Source organism: Anomaloglossus baeobatrachus, chromosome 7 (assembly GCF_048569485.1).
Source record: "Anomaloglossus baeobatrachus isolate aAnoBae1 chromosome 7, aAnoBae1.hap1, whole genome shotgun sequence".
NCBI classification, from domain to species: Eukaryota; Metazoa; Chordata; class Amphibia; order Anura; family Aromobatidae; genus Anomaloglossus; species Anomaloglossus baeobatrachus.
Window position 1 is genome coordinate 142,652,141 of NC_134359.1, and position 18,898 is coordinate 142,671,038.

At 47.7% G+C, this 18,898-nt stretch overlaps 1 protein-coding gene across 1 annotated transcript in view; it reads left to right on the forward strand.

Annotated features, from left to right (window-relative positions):
* The first annotated feature begins 17,202 nt into the window (after positions 1-17,202).
* The window catches only part of VPS16 (VPS16 core subunit of CORVET and HOPS complexes), an 879,114-nt gene continuing 877,418 nt past the window's right edge, over positions 17,203-18,898 (forward strand). The window contains exon 1 of the mRNA XM_075319712.1: positions 17,203-17,359. Coding sequence (XP_075175827.1) covers positions 17,310-17,359 — 50 coding nt within the window. The 5' untranslated portion in view covers positions 17,203-17,309. The remainder of the gene's footprint in view (positions 17,360-18,898) is intronic.

Below are 18,898 nucleotides of genomic sequence, written 5' to 3' on the forward strand. Positions count from 1 at the left end.
TGCGTTTATGGGCAAGGTATCCGGGCTTGATAGTGGTGTGGTCGGATATTGTGGCCAGATTATGGTGGAGGGGGGCTCGGTCGGTTGAGAAGATTAATCGCGCCCGGGCACAAGTGAACAGGGTGGTTGCGCGTTTCGTGCGGAGAAACGGCGGTTTGGTGGTGAGGCATGTGGACCTGGAATCGCCGAAGTGGCAGTTTCGGAGGGGTGATGGGGTCCATCTTAATGACATTGGTTCTGATTTATGGGCCCTGGGTTTGCGGGATGGTGTGGAGCAAGCCTTGGGTGTGTGGCGGGTCCAGGCCACGTAAGGTGTCACGTGTCCTGTCCTGTGGCGGGGGTAGGTCTGGTCCAGAAGCGGTTGGAAGGGTTTGGTAGCTGGACCGAGAGGCACTGTCTTGGTATGGTGTCTCTGGGTTCCGGGAAATTGCAGGCACGGGGTTCTGCAAAGTTTGGGGGGTATTAATCCGTGGGGTGATTAATACCTCATCTCTGGGTCGGAGTGTTGCGGCCAGGGATATTGGTGTAGGAAAGGGTTTCTGGACCGGGCCTACATAGGGTTTCATGTACCGTTTATTATTATTATGTGTTACCTATTATTGTGTGTTTGGGGTCGCCCGTTGGACGGCGCCCCCTTTGGGTTAGTATGTTAATAATAGGTAATAAAGGCTGCTGTGGCCAATTTGTTTAACCAAGTCCCATGCAGTCGGTGTGTTATTTTTAGGTTAAGTTTGGGGGGTATAGTAACCATCACGACCGGAGAATCCTTCCTCAGTGGTCATGAACACATATCCCAAATAAACAGGTGTATATTATATTGTCTGGGCTTCTTTGGTGGGCAATGAACAAGGAATGTATGTAGATTACCGCGGAATGAACATTTATCCTATATAAACAGTTGTGTATTATATTCTTTGTATTTGTTACGTGGGGAATGAACTCGAAGTATGTACAAAGTATTTGTAAACATTTTTACATTTATGTTATAGTGTGCACTTACCGATCTCACTTTGTGAAAGTCTGTCTAGAGAGGTAGATGGCAAAAAGTAATGATTAGTCTGTAACACAGGAAACAGCGAAAGGAATAAATCAGGGGATTCTACACAGTAATCCGGCATCAAGGAAAATAAGACTGTTCCTTAGAACCACTCTCCAAATACAGAAGAGTGGCAAGACAGCACAATACCATATTGAAAAGGATCCACATTCCCAACAACCCAAATAGTGGCAGATCTGAATGCTTCCAAGACACAGCAACAACATCCACCAAAAATGTGTATTTTCGTTTTTTCCTGCTTTTAGGGGTGAGACACCTTGTTGGGTAGATAACATTATACTCCACCTCCTTAAACAACTATATCATTCAATTCAAAGTGTGGAGACCTCCAGGCTGTCTGTAGCCTGGTCTAACAAGAAGGCCTCCTGTAGAGAGAGGAACAAAGGCCACACGCCCCCACTAGATAGGGCAGGGAATGCTACCTATATTAATGGCTACAGGCCTAATTATATTATGTCCATAATAAAAGATCAAATCCTCAAAAAATCATCTGCTACTGGGTAAAATCCATATGTCCTATATTAAATGGAGAGCAGATTCCAAATCCGAAGTCAGAATTTTTGTAACACATCAGGAATAGTGATGTGCGAACTCCCCGATTTCGCATTCGGGAGCCTCGCCCGAACGTTTTGTAAAGATCGTGTTTGGGTTCTGAGATAAAGCAAACTTGCGTCGGAACACCGAACTTGAAATGTACAGTTATGGGATGGGGTGGGCTGTAAAATAAAGAATATAGTTAATAATAAACATAACCTGCAGACTCTGTCTTCCAGGTGCGTCTGCTTCCGTGTCCGATCATTGCTGTGCCCCCGGGGTACAGGAACTTCCATGACATCATAGCCATGTGACCAGTCTGATGTGAATGTTGTCCAGACATTGGGTTACAGACTGGTCACATGGCTATGACGTCACAGAAGGTCCTGTAATCCACAAGGTATCAACATTCCCACCAGACTGGTCACATGGCTATGATGTCATAGAAGGTCATGTGAGTCAGATGTAGCAGAGCTGAAGATGCCCGCCCACCTTTGGACTACATCAAAGGGTTTTTTTTTTGAGTAATAAAAATGGAGACCTAAATGTCTTGTTTTATTTCTCATAAAATATTTTTTCTCTGTGTTGTTGTTTTATTTTACTGTTAAAATAACAGACATTCACAGACGCTGTCACAGAGTGGGCATCTGTGATTGGATGCTGGAGTAACCTGAAACCAGTCCATACATTTTAGCATCTAGAATGTATTGGCAGATTCTAGGTTACTCCAGCAGCCAATCACAGAAACCCATTCTGCATGACAGTGTCTGTGATTGGCTATTATGTCCCTCACACGTATAGTAGTGTAAAAATAAATAATTAAAAAAAGTGACATACAGCTCCGCGGTATTTTTGATTCTCAGTGCAGATACAGCGGACAGCTACGGGCTGCCACTTCAATCAGCCTGGCTTTAGCTTGGCTGGCAATCAAAATACAGGATACAGGAAGCTTATTCATTTTTTTTAATTATTTAAAATAATAATAAAAAAATGTGATTTTCTGCTAGGAGATGCAGGTTTGTGAACTCAATGACTTCCACCTGAGGTCATGTAACCTGCGATTACAGGTGAAGGACCGTGGGAACCTCTAGCTGTGACCACAAATGACTTGAGTGATGTCACCGCTCATTGCGCAGCTCATTCATTCTCTGGAGCTCAGCGAGTGGTCTTGTTCTATGGCCGCTCGCTGTGATATTAAGATCTAGCAGAGCTGAATATCCGTGGGGTCTTCTGTGAATTACTTCGGACCTGGGTATTTGGGGTTAATAAAGTGGTGAAAGAGGGTGTTTTTGTATTTTATTCCAAATAAAGGATTTTTGCTGTTTGTACTTATTTACTGTCACTTACAGGTTTTCGATGCAGGTATCTCATAGATGCCTGTGTCATCACTAACCTAGGGTTTAGCAGCAGCTGTGTGCTGTTATTAACCCCTGCTATTACCCCGATTGCCACCGCACCAGCACAAGGGGAAGAGCCGGTAAAGCATCGGGATCGTCACATCAAATGGATGCAGCAATACCTGGCGGCTGGGGGCTGAGAATATCAGCCCCCAGCTGGCTTTATCTTGGCTGGATATAAAAACTGGGTGGGACCGCACGTCATTTTTTCTTTTCTAACAAGAGCGGGTCGGCAGCATGTGTTTTTTATTATTTATCAACACCTATGTTCTCAATCAACCCAAAAGATTCATAAATATCAAAGCTATAATAATAATAATAATAATAATAGCTTAATATTTTTAGAAGTTGGAGTGTTTTTTTTTTTAGATTCGGCTATCGTAGGAGGATATCTGTTTGTGCAGGTAACTATTACTGTGCAGAACTATTAGGCACCTTAATAAAAACCAAATATATTCCCATCTCACTTGTTTATTTTCACCAGGTAAACCAATATAATTGCACACAATTTAGAAATAAACATTTCTGACATGCAAAAACAAAACCCCAAAAAATTAGTGACCAATATAGCCACCTTTCTTTATGATTACATCAACAGCCTACCATCCATAGATTCTGTCAGTTGCTTGATCTGTTTACGATCAACATTGCGTGCAGCAACCACCACAGCCTCCCAGACACTGTTCCAAGAGGAGTAATGTTTTTCCTCCCTGTAGATCTTACATTTTATGAGGGACCACAGGTTCTCTATGGGCTTTAGATCAGGTGAACAAGGGGGCCATGTCATTATTTTTTCATCTTTTAGACCTTTACTGGCCAGCCACACTGTGGAGTAGTTGGATTCATGTGATGGAGCATTGTCCTGCATGAAAATCATGTTTTTCTTGAACGATACCGACTTCTTCTTGTACCACTGCTTGAAGAAGTTGTCTTTTAGAAATTGGCAGTAGGTCTGGGAGTTGAACTTAACTCCATCCTCATCCAGAAAAGGTCCCACAAATTCATCTTTAATGATACCAGCCCATACCAGTACCCCACCTCCACCTTGCTGGCGTCTGAGTCAGAGTGGAGCTCTCTGCCCTTTAATGATCCAGCCTCTGGCCCATCCATCTGGCTCATCAAGAGTCACTCTCATTTCATCAGTCCATAAAACCTTTGAAAAATCAGTCTTAAGATATTTCTTGGCCCAGTCTTGACGTTTTATCTTATGTTTCTTGTTCAAAGGTGGTCGTTTTTCAGCCTTCCTTACCTTGGCCATGTCCCTGAGTATGGCACACCTTGTGCTTTTTGATACTCCAGTAATGTTGGAGCTCTGAAATATGGTCAAACTGGTGGCAAATGGCATCTTGGCAGCTTCACGCTTGATTTTCCTCAATTCATGGGCAATTATTATGCGCCTTTTTTGCCCAACATGCTTCTTGCAACCCTGTTGGCTATTGCCATGAAATGCTTGATTGTTCGGTGATCACGCTTCAAAAGTCTGAGAATTTCAAGACTGCTGCATCCCTCTGCAAGACATCTCACAATTTGGACTTTTCAGAGCCCGTCAAATTTCTCTTCTGACCCATTTTGCCAAAGGAAAGGAAGTTTTATAATTAAGCACACCTTATATAGGGTGCTGATGTCATTACACTACACCCCTCCTCATTACAGAGATGCACATCACCTGATTTACTTAATTTGTAGTTGGCTCTCAAGCCTATACAGCGTGGAGTAGGACAACATGTGTAAAAATTATCATGTGATCAAAATACTCATTTGCCTAATAATTCTGCACACAGTGTATGTTTATTTACCTTTTATCTACATATATTCCATTATAATTCTCTACCTAAGAAGCTCAGGGAAAAAATACATATATTCCATGTTTATTCCTCACATATCTAACACAGGGAATGAAATATACACCTGTTTGTGTGGTATATGTGTACATTTCTCTATTATCTACATATATTTCATGTTCATTCCCCACCTAAGAAGCTCAGGGAATAAAATATACACTTGTTTGTGTGGTATATGTCAACATTTCCCTATTATCTACATATATTCCATGTTCATTCCATGTCTATGATGTCTAGAAACCTATTATTTATCTCAATAATTTGGAGCCATGAAGTTATTATGATCATTCTTTTTGTTCATTCCTTTTCTTCATTCTTTTTAGTATGTCCCTTTAAAAATTACATGAAAATTGGTGTGTTTTTACAACAACTTCAGAAAACTGGCAAAAAAGAAGCAGAATGACAAATGTAAATATACAGAATGTGGCTGTATGACTAAAGGCCCCTTTACACACAGACTTTCTAGCGATCCCACCAGCGATCTCGACCTGGCCGGGATCGCTGGAAAGTCTCTAATAGTCGCTGGTGAGTTTTCAAACAGGCAGATCTGGCCAACGACGCAGCAGCAATACGGACCTGCAGAACGACCTCGCTGGAAAGGGAACGCTAGCACGCCTATGGGCTGGGTCACTAACGATGTTGTTGTAAAGGTGTCAAACACACCGATAAATGCTGCGCAGTGAGAAACAAAGGACCAAAGAATAGTCCTGAACGACTTGTAGTGATCAGTGACCTCACAGCGGGGGCCAGGTCGCTGATGTGTGTCACACACTGCAATGTCGCTGGGGAGGTCGCTATTACGTCACAAAACCGGTGACGTTACAGTGATATCGCTAGCAATGTTGCAGTGTGTCCAGTGTTTAAAGGGGCCTTAAAGGGAACCAAACATCAGGATTTTGGTATAAAAGGTAAAGCAAGTGCAGTACTGGCACTATCAGGCACAGGCTGTACATACCATTAGTGGGCAGCTCGGATGTTTAGGCTGTGAAATCCATTTTTATGAAGTTTGAAAATTCATCGACTTTTTGATTGACGTGTGCACCTCTCCAGATAATATCCGGGCGGGTTATGCACATTTGATACTCCAGTAATGTTGCAGCTCTAAAATATGGTCAAACTGGTGGCAAATGGCATCTTGGCAGCTTCACGCTTGATTTTCTGCCTTTGATTATTTTGCGCCTTTTTTGCCCAACATGCTTCTTGTGACCCTGTTGGCTATTTGCCATGAAACGCTTGATTGTTCGGTGATCACGCTTCAAAAGTTTGGCAATTTCAAGACTGCTGGTGCACACATCAATCAAAAAGTAGATGAATTTTCAAACTTCATAAACATGGATTTCACAGCCTAAACATCCGAGCTGCCCACTAATGGTATGTACACACTGTGCCTGATATTGCCAGTACTGCACTGGCTTTACCTTATATACCAAAATCCTGATGTTTGGTTTCCTTTAAGTAATATGTTGTAGTACAAAACATGTAGGAAGAGATCACATACGTTTTTTAACACTGAAAATATCCAGTTTTCTCTGATTTTACAATGTAGAAGTGGCACATTTTTTCATTCAAATAACACCTGGATTCCTTCTATGCTCCAATATGTGCAATGCGCCTTCACAGCTCTGTTGCTTACATGAAGCCACAATATGCTAATGGCAGTTGTCACATGTGACCTCTAACCGGTCAACTTTAAAAAATGTTTAACAAATGTTAAAAATAATGGCCTAATTACTTATATATTGTATAATAATAAGTGTGATATGATTACTGGTAAAGTGCAAGAGGGGAGGTATGTGTCGCTGAGACTACTAAAATCAGTGATGTGAACCCGGATGTAATGCTCCCGCATACTAGGTGCTGAGAGGGTAAAATTGCTTTTAACTGGGCCGGGTTTTTGTGAACAACTAAAGAGATGGGTGGGACGGCTGTTCACCATATCTCCACCTCAAGGTGTGGTCCAAGAGGTAAAAGCCAGGCCTCTGGACACACTCATTGTTCTGTGGTTCTGTGTTTTGGATGGAGCAGTTTTCCTCTCTGTTGCTCTGTGTGTGCAGAGTGCAACCCGCAGTGTATGGACTGTTTATGTACTTTTGCTTTCTTTTATGCCAGTAAGGCTGTTTTGTTTTGTGCTGGCTGGTTTAAGAAGTTAATAAACCAGCTGAAATTTAAATGGAAAGCATTCCTGTGATTACCTCAAACGGCAGCTTAGAGAGTGGATCTACCACATAAGGCACCTATAAAAATGGAGCTGCCCTCTCTATTCGAGCCTCCACTGAACATTGGCTGTTAGGAATAGGGATGGGCGAACCCGAACTGCAAAGTTTGGGGTCCGTACCGAACACATGGTGTTCGTACACACGATCCTGAACATGAGCTTTCTGGGACGTTTGTGTTACAGTTTGGGTCCAGGCATGTTATTAAAAAAAATTATGATTATACTTATAGGTCCCGCGACGCGTCCTGCAGACTCTGCCTCCCAGCGCTTCTGCTTCCGCGTCCGTCCGATCATTGCTGTTCCCCCCGGTAAGCACCTCTGGCTAAAAGGACCTGCCGTGACCGTTACGTCATACTCATGTGACCAGTTACATGTGAATGTTGAATTACCTCGTTGGCTACAGACTAGTTACGTGGGTATGACGTCATCAAAGGTCCTGGTGCGCCGTGATGGAAGTGTCTCCCGACAGCAGCAGGTCAGCTGTATGTATTTCCACAGCTGAAGCGCTCCTGCTGAGTGGGGTGATGCAATGTGAGATGCACGTGCAATCATCCCTTCACTGTCAGCGTCTGCTTCATCGCTCTGTCCAGAGCGATGTAGCAGACCTCACATGGCTCTCTGTGCTTCTCACTGTGCATAGACACTGTCTGTACACAAGATGAAGCAGAGTTATTTGCTCTTTGCTTCTCATTGTGTATAGACTGTGTCTGTGCATAGTGATGAAGCAGAGTTGACTTTGCTTTCCCTGAGGATTACGTCGGACTAAGGACTTTTTTTTTTAAGAAAGATGGAATCTCTAAATTTTTTTTGCTTTATTTCTAATAAAAACTTTTCTCAGTTGTTTTTTTTTTTACTGTTTCCTAGAAATGTATGATGGCGATGTCTAATTTGGCATGACACCATACATTTCGGGCTTAGTACCATCTGAGAATACAAAGCTGGTACTAACCCCTTTATTACCCAGCGAGCCACCACCATCAGGGCCACTGGAATAGCCGGGTAAAGCATCTGGAAATGGCGCTAAGAAACAGTGCGCCATTTCCAGGGGCGGCTGCGGGCTGCCTTGTTTTACCTGACTGCCGATCAAAATACGGCGGGAGCCCACATATTTTTTTAATTATTTTTTAAAAAAATAAAAATTAATGGGCTTCCCTGTATTTTGATTGCCAGCCAAGGTAACGCCAGGCAGATGGGGTTGGCAGCCCCTAGCCGGCTGCTTTATCTGCGCTGAGAATCAAAAATACCGCGGAGCGCTATGTCATTTTTATTAATGATTTATTTATTTTCAAAGTACTGTGATGTCAGGCAATCAAAATACAGGGAAGCCCTTTTTTTTAGTTATTTAAATAAATTTAAAAAAAATGCGTGGGCCCCCGCTGCATTTTTTGTATTGCTAGCTAAGGGTAATCCAAGCAGCTACTGTCTGCTAACCCCCACTGCTTGGTGTTACCGTCACTGGCAATGGAAAATCCAGGGAAGCCTTTTTTTTTTTGCCAAAAAACAAGAAAAAAAATGACGTGGGCTTCGCCATATTTTTGTATGCTAGCCAGGTACAGCAGGCAGGTACGGGCTGCCTCCAACCCCCAGCTGCCTATTTGTACCCGGCTGGGAACCAAAAATATAGGGAAGCCCTTTAATTATTTCATGAATTTCATGAAATAATTAAAAAAAACAACATGGGCTTCGCCCTTTTTGTGTCCAGCCAGGTATAACTAGGCAGCTGGGGATTGGAATCTGCACCGCAGGTTGGCCCAAGCTTTCTGGCCCCCCCCTGCTGCGAATTGCAGTCCGCAGCCGCCCCAGAAAATGGCGCGTTCATAGAAGCGCTATCTTCTAGCGCTGTATCTAGCGCTGTATCCAACTCTTCAGCGGCCCTGGTGCTGGGTGGCACGCTGGGTAATAAGAGGTTAATACCAGCTTTGTTTTACCAGCTAGTATTAAGGCAGAGATTCTTAATGTCAGGCAAGTTTGACCTGGCCATTAAGAATCTCCAATAAAGGGTTAATAAAAAGACACCACACAGAGAAAAAATACTTTATTGGAAATAAATATACAGACACTTTATTGGAAATAAATACACAGACACACTTAGAGATTCCATCTTTATTACTCCCGCTCACCCCTCCACGATCCTGGTCTTCTGTCTTCTTTAACCCATGCAGCTCTGCTATATCAGACAGCACAGGGGAAAAAGAACGCTTCTGCTCCCCTGTGCTGTGTAATCACTCAATGAGTGAGCAGAAGCTGTGGGTTGGTAAGCGGTGATGTCACCGCTGCCACCGTTGCAATAGTAACCTCACCGGCGGGTTACTATAGCAACAGTGATCTCCGATCACCTGATTCCGGGTGCCCCGATTCACCGGCTATGGCAACCAATCCCTGCATGTGGGCTGACTCTGTAAAGAGCGCCAACATGCAGGGACGAGGAGCTGAGCATGTGCACAAGCATCTCGTCGGTACATGGCACTCACCGAGTATACCGAGTACTGAGATGCTTGGGCGAGTACTGGCGAGATGCACTGACAGGACCTAGCATGATGTCATAGCCATGTGACCAGTCTACCAATGAGAAAATACAAAATTCGCACATGACTGGTCACATGCTATGACATCACGGAGGGTCCTTTGGTTACTAGGTGGCACAGCGATGATCGTACTCAGAAGGAGAAGCGGCAGGAGACAGAGTGCAGGATGCATCGCGGGACCTGTAAGTATAGTGACAATGTTTATCATTAACTATATTCTTTATTTTACAGCCGCCGAGCCCCATCACATAACTGTAAAGTCCAAGTTCGCGTTATATCTGAACCCGAACGCGAACTTTACAAAACGTTCATGAGAGTCCCAGAACACCGAACATCGGGTGGTTCGCCCATCCTTAGTTAGGAGTCCTCCCTCTGATGCACTCATCTACACTGTGGGCAGGGGCGTAACGACCGCGGTCGCAGAGGTCACCACTGCGACCGGGCCTGCAGGGTTATAGGGGCCCGGCAGCCGCTCTGCAGAGCTGGCTGCCGGGCCACTATGTGTAGTGCCGCTGTGTAGTGGCAGACTACGCAACCGTCAGGGGGCCGGCCTGTGAGTCAGGGGGGCCCAGTGTCAGTATAGGGGCCCCTGACCTGGAGAGGCCAACCAGGCGTTTCTGAGCTGCAGCAGAGCATAAGTGCTCCTGCACAGCACACGGAATCCATCATGCCAGGACCTGCGATGATGTCATGCCCATGTGACTGTGTGGGAGGAGACACAGGATTGCCGGGCAGAAAGCATCAGAAGATACTGATTCCTGAATGAGATTTGGACACATGACTGGTAATAAGAGGGGACATGAGAGGGAGGGGGGCTGCAGGGTGAGTGGCATATGAGGGGTGCAGACTGTGACAGAAGGATGTGAAGGGTTGCAGAGTGTTTGAGAGGGGTAAGTTGGGGTACAGGCAAAGTGAGATATGTGGGGCAGGGTGTGTGACATATGGGGGTGTAGTGTGTGTGATATGGGGTGCAGGCTGTATGGGGAGCAGGGTGTGTGACATATGGGGGTGTAGTGTGTGTGATATGGAAGGTGCAGGCTGTATGGGGAGCAGGGTGTGTAACATATGGGGGCAGGGGCGTAACTACCGCGGTCGCAGGGGTCGGAAGGAGAAGAGAGGTACTTGTTTTTTTATTTAGCTGGCTGCATGACACATGGAGGCCTGGAGGGGCCTGGCTGCATGACACATGGAGGCCCTGGGGCGGCTGGCTGTATGACACGTAGAGGCCCGGGGGGGGCTGGCTGCATGACACATGGAGGCCTGGGGGAACTGGCTGCATGACACATGGAGGCCCGGGGGGAGTTGGCTGCATGACACATGGAGACCTGGCTGCATGACACATGGAGGCCCTGGAGCAGCTGGCTGCATGACACGTAGGGGTAAGAGGGGGGGCTGGCTGCATGACACATGGAGGCCCTGGGGGGGACTGGCTGCATGACACATGGAGGCCCTGGGGGGGACTGGCTGCATGACACATGGAGGCCCTGGGGGGGACTGGCTGCATGACACATGGAGGCCCTAGGGGGACTGGCTGCATGACACGTAGAGGTAAGGGGGGGCTGGCTGCATGACACATGGAGGCCCTGGGGGGACTGGCTGCATGACACGTAGAGGTAAGGGGGGCTGGCTGCATGACACATGGAGGCCCTGGGGGGGCTGGCTGCATGACACATGGAGGCCCTGGGGTGACTGACTGCATGATACATAGAGGTAAGGGGGGCTGGCTGCATGACACATGGAGGCCCTGGGGGGGCTGGCTGCATGACACATGGAGGCAATAGGGGGGGCTGGCTGCATAATACATGGAGGCCCGGGGGGGGCTGGCTGCATGATACATAGAGGCCCTGGGGGGGGCTGGCTGCATGATACATGGAGGCCTGGGGGTGCTGGCTGCATGATACATGGATGTCTATGAGACTGCATAATAAACATGAAGGACACCTTATACATTAACTACGGGTGCATTATATATGGAGGAGTATGAGGTGTGTAATACAAAATGAAGGACACCTTATACATGGAATATAGGGGTGCATTATACATGGAGGAGTATGGGGCTGCATAATACAATATGATGATTTATGGGGCTGCATTGTAATACATATAGGACTATGGAGGCTACCTTACACATGGACTATAGGGGTGCGTTATAAAACATGGAGGACTATGTGGTGCAGTATAAAATATGGAGAACTATGGGGTGAATTATAATATATGGAGGACTTTGGGGAAATGCATTGTAATACATGGAGAACTATGTAGCTGCATTCTAATATATGAAGGGTTATGTGGGGCCCTTTATACTATATGGAAGGCTATGTGGGGGCCATTATAGTATTTGGAGATCTATATACAAGGGGGGGAATACACTCTGTCTATGAACATTCATTAAAATCCCCATAAAACACTTTCTCCAATCAAAAAGAATGAATAAATCAAATCAGCTCCTTCTACCAACTCCATTTTAGCCTGCTCTATGGTAAGGCTACTTTCACACATCCGTTTTTTGCTCTGCGGCACAATACGGCGCTCTGCAGAAAAACTGCAACCGTTTTTTTTTTGCCGCCGGTTGCGTTTTTTTTGCATAGACTTACATTAGTGCCGTATTGTGCCGCATGGGCTTGCGTTCGGTCCGGTTTTTGCCGCATGCGGCAGATTTAGCCGATGCCGCGGCCGGATGGAACGTTCCCTGGCACGTTTTTTGCTCCGGCAAAAAAACGCATCGCGCCGCATCCGGCCGCTGCGGCGCATTTTTCAATGCATGCCTATGGACGCCGGATGCGGCGCGATACGGAAAAAACGCATCCGGACGCCGCATGCGGTTTCTTCCACTGCGCATGCTCAGTAGCGTGCCGCAACCGGAAAAAAAACAGACGGGCCGCATGTAAAAACTTATGCAAAGGATGCGGTGTTTTCGCCGCATCCGTTGCATAGGTTTCACAGCCGGATTGAGCCGCACTGCTCAAACCGGATGTGTGAAAGTAGCCTAAACCAGCTTACTCAGAGCAATCGAGCACAACCTGTCCATCTAAGGCTACTTTCACACATCCGGTTTATGCTCTGCGGCACAATACGGCGCTCTGCAGAAAAACCGCAACCGTTTTTTTGCCGCCGGTTGCGGTTTTTTTTGCATAGACTTACATTAGTGCCGTATTGTGCCGCATGGGCTTGCGTTCGGTCCGTTTTTTGCCGCATGGGGCAGATTTAAACGATGCCGCGGCCGGATGGAACGTTGCCTGCAACGTTTTTTGCTCCGGCAAAAAAACCGCATCGCGCCGCATTTTTCAATGCATGCCTATGTACGCTGGATGCGGCGCGATGCGGAAAAAACGCATCTGGCAGCCGCATGCGGTTTCTTCCACTGCGCATGCTCAGTAGCGTGCCGCAACCGGAAAAAAACGGACGGGCCGCATGTAAAAACTTATGCAAAGGATGCGTTTTTTTCGCCGCATCCGTTGCATAGGTTTCACAGCCTGATTGAGCCGCACTGCTCAAACCAGATGTGTCAAGATAAAAAAAACTGTGGAGGAAAGAAGCGCAATAGGGTCTTACCCAAATAACATTGGGAGGAAAAGAAGGGGAGATATTACTCACCTATAGGGGTTGTGAAAGTCACAACTCCTATACCAGCATGTGTGTAGATAATCCAGAGTCACAGCAGCGGTTCTCTCAGAGTCACAGCAGATGTTCTCTTGCCATCTGGTCCTGAAGAAGGAAGGGGTGCCTTCCGAAACGCGTAGACCTGTAATTGGAATAAAAAGCAACATTGATCTAACAGCTTAATGTTGGTTGTCATTGGCGCGGCTTGAAAACCCTCATTCTATTGCTCTCTGTTATCTGCCAAACCAGATGTGTGAAAGTAGCCACACATCCACATCCGGTTTTAGCAGTGCGGCTAAATCCGACTCTAAAACCTATGCAACGGATGCAGCGAAAAAACCGCATCCTTTGCATAAATTTTTACATGCGGCCCGTACGGTTTTTGCCGGTTGCGGCACGCTACTGAGCATGCGCAGTGCAAAAAAACGCATGCGGCGGCCGGATGCGTTTTTTGCCGCATCGCGCCACATCCGGCGTCCATAGGCATGAATTGGAAAAAGCGCCGCATCGGCCGGATGCGGCGCAATGCGTTTTTCTTTTTCAGACAAAAAAACGTGCCAGGCAACGTTCCATCCGGCCGCCACATGGGCTAAATATGCCGCATCCGGCAAAAACCGGACCGAACGCAAGGCCATGCGGCACAATCTGGCACTAATGAAAGTCTATGCGGAAAAAAGCGCAACCGGCGGCAAAAAAAAAACGGTTGCGTTTTTTCTGCAAAGAGCCGGATTGTGCCGCACAGCAAAAAACGGATGTGTGAAAGCAGCCTAAGGCCCTGTGCGCACTTACCGGATTTTGCCGCAGATTTTTTGTGGTTTTGCTGCATGTTTCGCTGCAGAAAATGTTCATAACATCTCTTCAGTGAATCACCAGCAAAACCTATGGGAAAAAAAATCCTGTGCGCACTATGCGGATTTTGACAGCTGCATGTTTTGCTGCGGGATTCCCGCAGCAAAAACAATTGCATGTCAATTCTTTTCCGCACGTCCCTGCGGGATTTCACTCCATTGACTGTAATGTAATCGTGAAATCCCGCAGGGAGTAACGCAGGCAGCAAATTCTGTGCGGTTAACTGCGTTTTCCTGCTTTATTCCCTGCGGTATTTCGCGGTTTACCTCCGGTAATGTACATCGCCTGTCTGCGGTTTTGCAGGGAAGTGATGTCATTACAGGAAGAGGAAGCAAAGCAGAGAGTAAACACACACACATCACACACACATAGACATCACAGACATAGAACACACATAGAAAGCAAGCGGAAATATAGAAAACAAAGAACGTGGGCTCCGCTGTATATTTACCATCCAGCCGAGGTAAGCACACAGCGGCGGCCCGGTATTCTCAGGCTGGGGAGGGAGAGGGGCAGGGTTAATGTCCCCCGCCTCACTCCCCCTCCCGCAGCCGAGAATATCAGCCGCAGCTGCCCCGGCACTGTCGCATGCATTATGCGGCAGTACCGGCGTGTCCCCGGCTCTTCTTGCTGCCGTTTAGCAGTGGCAGTCAAGGTAATACAAGGAGTTAATGGTGGCGGATCACCGCCATTAACTCCAGGCTAGATCATGGCAGCGTCTATGTGACAGCTGACATGATCAACCCGTAAGTAAAGTGAAAAAACACACACACAGAAAAATCCTTTATTAACCCCTCCCGAAACAAAGCTCCGACGTAATCCACCGCTCCGGCGTAATCCACAGGTCCTGCGCTGCTTACATCCAGCCGCGACTGACACTGTCACAGCGCTGAATGAATGCAGCCTCGCAGCGAGACAGCAGAGGTAATTACCGGTCATTTCCCACGGCCGGTAATGTGAACTCACTGCCGACCGTGGGAAATGCAGAGTGTGCTCACAGGGACTATCTATCTATCCCTCTATCTATCCCTCTATCTATCTATCTGTCTATCCCTCTATCTATCCCTCTATCTATCCCTCTGTCTATCTATCTATTCTTCTATCTATTCTTCTGTCTATTTCTCTATCTCAGAATGAAATGACTTTTTTTTTCTTCAATGTGCTTTATTGCATTGAATGCAATAAAGCACATACCAACCCGCACGCGGCAAAACCGCGAACAATGCCGCGGTAAAACCGCATGCGGTTTTCTGGTGCGGTTTGCCGCGGTTTTTTACCACGGGTGCGGTAATCTTTGAATACCTGCGGAATTTTCCAGTGCGCACAGGGCCTAAGTAAGGCTACTTTCACACATCCGGTTTGAGCAGTGCGGCTCAATCCGGCTGTGAAACCTATGCAACGGATGCGGCGAAAACACCGCATCCTTTGCATAAGTTTTTACATGCAGCCCGTCCGTTTTTTTCCGGTTGCGGCACGCTACTGAGCATGCGCAGTGGAAGAAACCGCATGCGGCGGCCGGATGCGTTTTTCCGCATCGCGCCGCATCCGGCGTCCATAGGCATGCATTGAAAATGCGCCGCAGCGGGCGGATGCGGCGCAATGCGTTTTTTTTTTGCCGGAGAAAAAAATGTTGCAGGCAACGTTCCATCCGGCCGCGGCATCGGCTAAATCTGCCGCATGCGGAACAAACCGGACCGAACGCAAGCCCATGCAGCACAATACGACACTAATGTATGTCTATGCAAAAAAACCCGCAACCGGCGGCAAAAAAAAACGGGTGCGGTTTTTCTGCAGAGAGCCGTATTGTGCCGCAGAGCAAAAACCGGATGTGTGAAAGTAGCCTAAGGCTGCTTTCACACCTCCGGTTTCTGCAATGCGGCACAATCCGGCACTTTGCAGGAAAATCGCAACCGTTTTTGTTTGCTGCCGGTTGCGTTTTTTCTGCATAACTTTAATTAGTGCCGCGTGGCCTTGCGTACCATCTGTTTTTTGCCGCATGCGGCAGATTTAGCCGATGCGGCGGCTGGATGGAACATTGCCTGGCAAAAAAAAAACGCATTGCGCCGCATTCAGCCGATGCGGCGCATTTTTCAATTTATGCCTATGGCGGCCGGATGCGGCAAAAACCGCATCCGGCCGCTGCATGCGGTTTTTGCCACTGCGCATGCTCAGTAGCATGCCGCAAGCGGCAAAAACCGGACGGGCCGCATGGGAAAAACTTAAGCAAAGGATGCGGTGTTTTCACCGCATCCGTTGCATACCTTGCACAGCCGGATTGTGCCGCACAGCTCAAGCCGGATGTGTGAAAGCAGCCTAAGGCTATTTTCACACATTCGGTTTGAGCAGTGTGGCTCAATCCGGCTGTGAAACCTATGCAACGGATGCGGCGAAAACACCGCATCCTTTGCATGATCAGTAGGTTTTTAAGGCTAGTTTCACACTTGCGTTGGACGGGATCCGTAGCATTGCGTTGTGTGACGCATGTAACGGATGCGTTGCATATAGTGGCACAACGCATGCTACAGATCATACAAAATAACGCAATCCGTTGTAGTTTTTTTTCCTTGACTTTACACATATGGGCATGCGCAGTTGTGTAAAATCATCTGCGTTAACGGAATCCGTCAAATGACGCATTCTAACGGAATCCACCACCATAGGCGTCCATTATAAAAACAACGGACGCCAACAGATTCCTGCAGGTTGCGTTTTTTTGACACTCCGCCAAGCGCAGAAAAAGTTACATGCAGTGTTCCATCCGCCCGACGCAGCGTCAAAATAACGACGCTGCTTCGTCCAGCGGATGCAACGCAGACACTTGCGTTACAGTGCGTCGTCAATACAAGTCTATGGAGAATAGCGCAGTGCGTTAACGGACTGCGCTATTCTCCATAGTGACGGACTCCGCTGAACGCAAGTGTGAAACCAGCCTAACAGGACATCGAGGCGATAGGTGCGTGGCATGATCGAGTCTGTATTGTTCAACTGGCAAAACAGCGAAGGTGACGTCTTTATGTGAAGAAACATGATATCGCGTGATGTGGACTGCGGAAGTGACATCCACACATCACCTACGTACGGAGCGGAAGGCTCGGGTCTTCTCCAGCGTCTGCTGCTCTGTGACTGACGTCATATCCTTCCCAGCCTGTCTATGCAGCAATGTAGACATTGAATGGGCGTAAACACGTGACTGTCAGCTGTGCGGACGCTTATTGGTCGGCTGTGTGATCATGTGACTTTTGCGGAGTTTTCCGGTTTTCGTTGATTTTGGACAAACAAGATCAATCCGAAATGGATTTCTGCACAGCCAATTGGTTCCCTATGGGCGATGCTTATTACCGGTGAGTGCGGGGCCGCGGCAGGCTTTCTGGCCCCGGTTTGTTGTGTGTTTAGCAGCAGTACACACTGCTCTCCTGCAGCAATGTGCCCCGGCGCAGAGGCTGAGCGCGGACACGTGTCCTCCCTATCATTTCTGCGCATTGTCTGTTCTTCTATTACCTGGGCTGCTGCACTGCCTCGTTTTTGTCAGTGGAGCTTTGTCAGTGTTCACATTTTTGTGGTGGTACCATATGGCCTTTTTGTATCACTTTTTGTTCCACTTGAGTTCAATGCTGAAGTCAGTTTCTTATTGCTAATTATTCTCTCCAGGTTTAACAAGAAAAATTACAACAATAAAATACAATGCAGTGATGTGCCCTGACAGGGGCGGACTGGGGTGTCTGGGGCCCACCGGGGGAAATGACTCCAGGGGCCCACCCTACAGATAAATATAAACACCCATTAGTGTTATCCCCATTATTGTGCTGCTTTGACTGTATACACAGGCGGCTCCTGCACATCTATATTGTGCACCATAACTGGGATGTGCAATTACAGTTGTTTGCAGTAATGGGGTCTTTGGTGAAAACAAGTTATCACCGATCCACAGGTTCAGTTGGTGATAATTTATTGATCAGTGGAAACCGCACCGATCGGAAGATTGGGGAACTTTTTGCAGCAGCAAGTGCGGTGTGTGACCGCAGCTCCATTCATCCTATGTGGGGTGCGGTGTGTGACCGCAGCTCCATTCATCCTATGTGGGGTGCGGTGTGTGACCGCAGCTCCATTCATCCTATGTGGGGTGCGGTGTGTGACCGCAGCTCCATTCATCCTATGTGGGGTGCGGTGTGTGACCGCAGCTCCATTCATCCTATGTGGGGTGCGGTGTGTGACCGCAGCTCCATTCATCCTATGTGGGGTGGGATGTGTGACCGCAGCTCCATTCATCCTATGTGGGGTGCGGTGTGTGACCGCAGCTCCATTCATCCTATGTGGGGTGCGGTGTGTGACCGCAGCTCCATTCATCCTATGTGGGGTGCGGTGTGTGACCGCAGCTCCATTCATCCTATGTGGGGTGCGGTGTGTGACCGCAGCTCCATTCATCCTATGTGGGGTGCGGTGTGTGACCGCAGCTCCATTCATCCTATGTGGGGTGCGGTGTGTGACCGCAGCTCCATTCATCCTATGTGGGGTGCGGTGTGTGACCGCAGCTCCATTCATCCTATGTGGGGTGCGGTGTGTGACCGCAGCTCCATTCATCCTATGTGGGGTGCGGTGTGTGACCGCAGCTCCATTCATCCTATGTGGGGTGTGGTGTGTGACCGCAGCTCCATTCATCCTATGTGGGGTGCGGTGTGTGACCGCAGCTCCATTCATCCTATGTGGGGTGCGGTGTGTGACCGCAGCTCCATTCATCCTATGTGGGGTGCGGTGTGTGACCGCAGCTCCATTCATCCTATGTGGGGTGCGGTGTGTGACCGCAGCTCCATTCATCCTATGTGGGGTGGGGTGTGTGACCGCAGCTCCATGCATCCTCTGTGGGGTGCGGTGTGTGTGACCGC